The sequence below is a fragment of the Euprymna scolopes genome, chromosome 2 (genome assembly GCF_053919585.1).
Source record: "Euprymna scolopes isolate OS-2025 chromosome 2, ASM5391958v1, whole genome shotgun sequence".
NCBI lineage: Eukaryota > Metazoa > Mollusca > Cephalopoda > Sepiida > Sepiolidae > Euprymna > Euprymna scolopes.
Genome location: NC_136483.1, coordinates 139,521,722 through 139,527,721, shown reverse-complemented (window position 1 = coordinate 139,527,721; position 6,000 = coordinate 139,521,722). Strand labels below are relative to the sequence as shown.

The 6,000-nt window shown below is 35.1% G+C and overlaps 1 protein-coding gene across 2 annotated transcripts in view; it reads left to right on the top strand.

Annotated features, from left to right (window-relative positions):
* LOC145296679 (coiled-coil domain-containing protein 146-like) overlaps positions 1-4,417 on the top strand; it is an 87,471-nt gene extending 83,054 nt beyond the window's left edge. For both annotated transcript variants that reach the window (XM_080142634.1, XM_080142642.1), the window contains exons 19-20: positions 1,497-1,745; positions 4,054-4,417. In XM_080142634.1, the coding sequence (XP_079998760.1) occupies positions 1,497-1,745; positions 4,054-4,254 (450 nt within the window). In that variant the 3' untranslated portion in view covers positions 4,255-4,417. The remainder of the gene's footprint in view (positions 1-1,496; positions 1,746-4,053) is intronic.
* Positions 4,418-6,000: the final 1,583 nt, after the last annotated feature.

Sequence of the window (6,000 nt, the reverse complement as noted above, 5' to 3'; positions counted from 1 at the left end):
AACGAAAAATGATGCAAAAACTTTTTTCATGGAAAAAATATACTAAGAAGTGAAATTCTCCTTGTCTGTTTCATGGTCGAGGAGGGGGATGCCTTTAAACGAAAAAGGGATTAATAAAGAACAAAAGGAAAAAAGGATTTCAAGGAGAAATGACAGAGGTGAAACGAGCCAATGCATATTGTTGGAACTGCCCTGCACATAAAGGAAGGCACATTTCCATAAAAGATGGAAGTTTTTTTTGTTTTTTGTTTTTTTGGAAAGAGTAAAGCTGCCACTACAGACTTTCATTCAACTGTTTTATTTTTAGTCTTATAAAACTCCAGTAACAAATTATGCTGTGCAAAAAAAAACAAAAAACAAAAAAAAAACAAAAAAAAAACAAAAAACAAAAAAAAACAAGAAAAAGCGTCATGCTGTGGTACGAATATTTTAGAGATATTTGTTCAAAGTAATCATTAGCAAGCCGTATCAAATTAAGAGCAGACTACATCATTTAATGTCACCGGTCAGCTAATACCATGAAACCTAAATTTTCAAGACCAGAAATTTGGGATTCTTTTTATACATGTTGCAGAGGAGTGAAAAGCAGTGAAAGTACCAATTGTCGGTACAACTAATAATGTCAACACAAGGCAAAGAAGTAACAGAAATAGCAAAGAAGGATGACAAACACAGATGATTGGTTAAAGAAAAAAAGGAAAATGTACACCAACGGATTACGGATTAAATGAAGTGAGAATGGGCGTCTTGTGAGGTAAGAACTGGTAGCTGGACGCCAGTCGGCACTGGAACAGGTACCTGGACGCCAGTGGGCGCTGGAGTAGATAGCTGAATGTCAGTGGAGCTGGAGAGCTGCTGGAGTGAGCTGGAGTCACTGGAAACTGCAGGAGTGAGCTGGAGAGCTGTTGGAGTCGCTGGAAGCTGCAGAAGTTGCTGGAGGAATAAGCTGGATTTGCTGGAAGCTGCAGGAGTGAACTAATGTTGCTGGAATCGCTAAAGGCTGCTGGCCTCGATCCACATGACTGGGTGTGTCAAAGTCGAGACTCTTTGCTCTTTTTCGTCCTGACCATTTGCTGTGAAAGCCGCTAGCCTTATGGAAGGTTATTCGTGCTACAGGCTCTACAGCCAGTGATGGTGTCACTAAGCAATGAATGACTATAATTAATTTCACACTGTATTGTTTCAAGTTAAAAGTATCTTCGGTACTTAATTACTGTATTTGTTTTAATCTAGGTTCGAAATAATAGTCCTTTGTTTTTGTTTAGCTTATGAAAGGTGAACTTTTTAAGTTTTCTCTTTGTTGTTTGAAAACAGTTGTTGCTATTTTTAGCACTCATAGTCATGTCATAATTCCGGGAGTATCCGGTTTCGTGTTTGTCTCTGTCGACCAGCTTTGTTGTTACCAATAACAAAGGAACGGTTCTTTGCGACCGTAACATACCTGACTTTTGGATATCGACTTTTGCTACAAACTTTCTCTTTTTTTCTGAATTAAGATCAACGATCTGCAGCGTAGGATTAAGGAGACCACAGAGAAGATGATGTCACTCACTGCAGAACTTTCCATGAAGCAGGCTTCTTCCATAGTAGCTCGTCGGGAGTTAGATGATATGGAGCTGTTGCTGGAACAGTGCTATTTCAGGATGGAGAGAGGCGAGGCACCAACGGACGAGTTAGAACAGGAATGGGCGAAACTGATGCAACGGGAACAACAACGAAGGCTTCAACAACTTGAAAAACGAATGGTAAGTTGACAAATGAGTGTGGCATTTTAATGGCGTAACTTCAAAATATTCTAATGTGATTGACAAATGACTGTACAAATGCAATCCTTTGTCAGTAAATAAATATACATGAAACAGTTTGAACGTACAAGGGGACTTTTATGTAGAGCATACAAAGAAACTAAACTGAAAAAAACAAAAAGACAAACATAAAAACAAACAATCTTACTGGAAGAATGCAGACGATAAGGGTAAATAAATTCGTTATACTTAGTTATCTCCCTTAGTTTTTTCCCTTGGTTTTAACTGGTCTTAACTCAATACTGGCAATTCTTAATTCTCGGCACCACACATGAATTATCAAGACAAGTTTATTTCTCTCAGGAAAACATGTTTTTTTATTTTATTTTTTCATTTTATTTATTTATTTATTTTTAGATTTGGAGGATTTTTTTTTTTTTTTTTTCAGTTTTGAAGAATTCCATGTGGAGATAGTCAGAGTTATTAAGGTTTCGCGGGTACTTGTTTAATCATTACATTAAAAATGGAAAATATAAAAATAAAATATATATAGTACGTACCCGTTATGGAATCAAGTTCTTATAAAAAAAGGTACTTGTACAGTTTAACCAAGACATTAAAAAATGAAAATATCGAAAAAAGTTTAAATTGTATGTATCCATTATGGAACGAAGTTCTCCGAAAAAAAAATTTCACTTAATTTTATCAAGTAGTTTTTTTTTACAGCAGAAAAACATGTTTTTATGAGAGCGCGTTGAAGGCAGGCATCTTGGATTTAAAAAATATTTTTGCTTGAATTTTAGAAACGCCAAAGGGTGATAACTCCAGTTAAAGCGCCGACACCCCTCCCCATCTTTAATACTAGCTTTTCTTCCTAAACATCGAACCTTTTGCTCGGTGTCATAACAAATTGTTTTTTCGCTGTAAAACAAAAACTACTTGATGAAATTAAGTGAAATTTTTTTTTTTTCGGAGAACTTTGTTCCATAATGGATACGTACAATTTAAACTTTTTTTTCGATATTTTCATTTTTTAATGTCTTGACTAAACTGTACAAGTAACAAAAAAATCTCACTTAATTTGATCGAGTTGGGTTTTTTTTTTACAGAGGGAAAGCGAGTTTTAATGAGATCGATCATCTCGCGGCCATCTTGTCTGTTTCACGGTCGAGGAGGGGGATGCCTTTAAATGAAAAAGGGATCAATAAAGAACAAAAGGAAAACCCTAACTCGCTACAAGAAAAAATAATGAAATGAATTGAATGAAGGAAACAAAAAACTCAAATGCTGGAATAAAATAAACATGTTGTTTATTTTCTGTTGTGAAATGAAAGTCTTCGGTGTACACATGTTCATTCAGCCGTTGACGACTACGCGCGTGGAAGGAAAGGGAATGCAATAGAGAAACGCGAAGTGGCAAGCCGTCTGTAGAAAGAAAGGGTTAAGCTCAGTAGAACGTCGCGCACATGTCTGTGTCGATGGGCCAAAGCGAAGGGGAGATAGAGTGAGAAAAGTCAATCCAGTTCATGGAGAGGGAAAGAGTATTAAGTGTACTTATGCTTGCCCCACATCACAGTAGCAGGGAAAGTGACGTTAGAACAACGCTGGTCCAGACGAAAAAGGGAAGTTAGCAGGTTTTGTTGACTTTTATACTGGAGTTAGTGTTCTGGGTGCGCATGTCTGGTTTTCACTTAAAAGGAAGTGACGTCACAGCTCGGGTGTGTGTATGCGCATGAATGTGAGTGTGTGTATGAGGCTGTGTATATGCGTGCGTGTGTGTGTGTGTGCGTACATGTGGATGTGTATATGTAAGGGAAAACATGTTCGAACAAAAATTATAAACTTTAAGAACTTCTTAAATTGTCTCCCCCTTGAATTCTTCAAAAATGAAAACAAACAAAAATGATGTCCTTCAAACCTAAAATGCACAAGTGTCTTCTTTTTTTTCTTCTTTTTTGTGTACTTCTTTGTTAAAAGAGCAAAATCTGAAAATCGAACTATTGAATTTCAAGTAAAACCAATGGTACCTACTTGTGGTGGACATGTTTTGTGCAAAACAGATAATTAAACCGAACATTATCTATTAAAAATGCTTTCCAAATTCCCTGACGTATAATACAAATAAGTCCCCAATGGATACTAACTAATTTCAACACTAGAACCAAATGCTGTAAAAGTTTGACTGTTTATGTAATTCTCCAAAGTTACACAAAAATTCACGCACCAATTATGGTTAGTTCTTTATATAAATCAAAAATAAATAAAGATTTTGTAGACTTATTTTGAATTTCTTTTGTTTTCATTTCAGATGAAAAAAGAAGAAAATCTTTTAGAAGTTGGTGGTATAATTTCGACGGCAGAGCAAAGACCAAATGCTTATATACCAGATGATGAGACAGAATTACCGATTCCAAGACCTTATGGAAAACATGCACCTTTCAAGCCTTCTGAGACTGGATCGAGCATCCGACATATTCGCAAGCCAAACCCAAAACCAATCGAAATTTAAGCTTTGATCTTAAATCCTTCTTCAGCCAAATATTAAGAAGGCCGAACTTTAGATTAGGGGCCACATAAATGCCATTAAAACAAAAAAAATTTTTTTTGTGTGCACGTTTTCATTTTTTAATTTGATATGATACTTCCATTTTGAAATAAACACTTGCTTTATAGTTAGTATAACTGAAATTCCTCTCCTTTAAAATTGCCCCCCCCTCTTTAGAATTTCAGCCAATTTTTTTTTACTACAGATTTAGAGACGGTATTAAAGTTGTTCAGAAGTTTTGTCATCTTGGTGATATCATGGCGGTTACCAACGTTGTCACTTCATTGCAGATGGATTGTGATATTGAAGCTTAAACATCTTTGCTCGCTATACACAGATGCAGAGATGACCAGAGGATGACTGATCCTGATACTGACACCTTCTGGATTATCACCAGAACCCAGTTAATATCACTTGATGCCAGAATTGTACAACATGGGAGGCCCAGCCAGGTCCTGACACGGCCACATTGCCCCTGCTCCTACCATTGGATCATAAGAAGGTGCTGCTGCTGCTAATGATGATGATGATGATGATGATACAAGTTGTGACATGACGAATTATGATGACTTTTATGGTCATTCTAGAATTTACTTACAAAAACATCCCTTTCATTAATCCCAACACTAACTCTAACTTCAGAATAATGATAGAAAAAGGCCAGGATTAGGTTAAAGAGGTCAAGACCCTAAATTTGGTTTCACCTCATAATACAGAGGTGGCAGCCAAGAACCTAAATTCGATTTAGGAAATTGATTTCATGTTTTGACTGCTGATTAATGGGTGGATTAATGGCAATTTGTGATTTCAGTTATATCGGCTATAAATGAAATTATAATATCAAAGTTAAAACCACTTTGATGCATTGAAATAAATAATTAAAAAATTTTTTTTTTTCAATAATCATATTCTAAATGTGATAATCACCAAAAATCTGCATAAAAAATATTGATTAATTAAAAGAAAATTGTTGCCTCTATTCCAAGGCTCTGCTGGAATACTTATTTTCATGCAAATGAATTGTAACCCTTTTATAATTTATATATGTTTTTTTTTGTTTTTGTTTGCATTTTTTTGTGTTTTTTTTTAAATAAATAATTTGTGCAGAATATCTTCTGTAAAAATTAAATTACAAAGCACAGTAATTATGTACAAGGTAAGAAATGAGAGAAAATTTAAAAAAAATATTTCATACTAATATTCCATCACTTACCAAATCCAAAAGCCACTTGAGAATAAGCGTTGATGAGAGTGGCATTCGGATGATGAAAAATGCTATGAGGGAATTTAAAAAAATAGACAAAATGGCCGGAGATTGATTATGTCACAGGATGGTTTGACAATTACTTGTTTCCATTTACTTGCCTCAACACAAGAGCAATGTTAGACATAAAGTCAGTTTTAAATGTGCAGCAAAATCTAGCACCTTAAAAAGAGGTACCCTGGATTGGAACAAAAATAAAAATTGCCCCAGTCTAGAAAGACTTCTCCATCATTGATTGAAGACAAAATAGTCTAAGTGAAGCATCAGAACAGATACTACACTTTAATCCTAACCAAAAGACAAAAGATTGGGCTTGAAAACGACTATGTTATAGTCGGTAGGGAAGCATATATTTTGATTAAAAAACTAACAACAAAAACTTGTATATAAATAACCTATGTTAGTCTTATCAATAAACCAGGACATGAGAATGTAGGCAGCAAAAA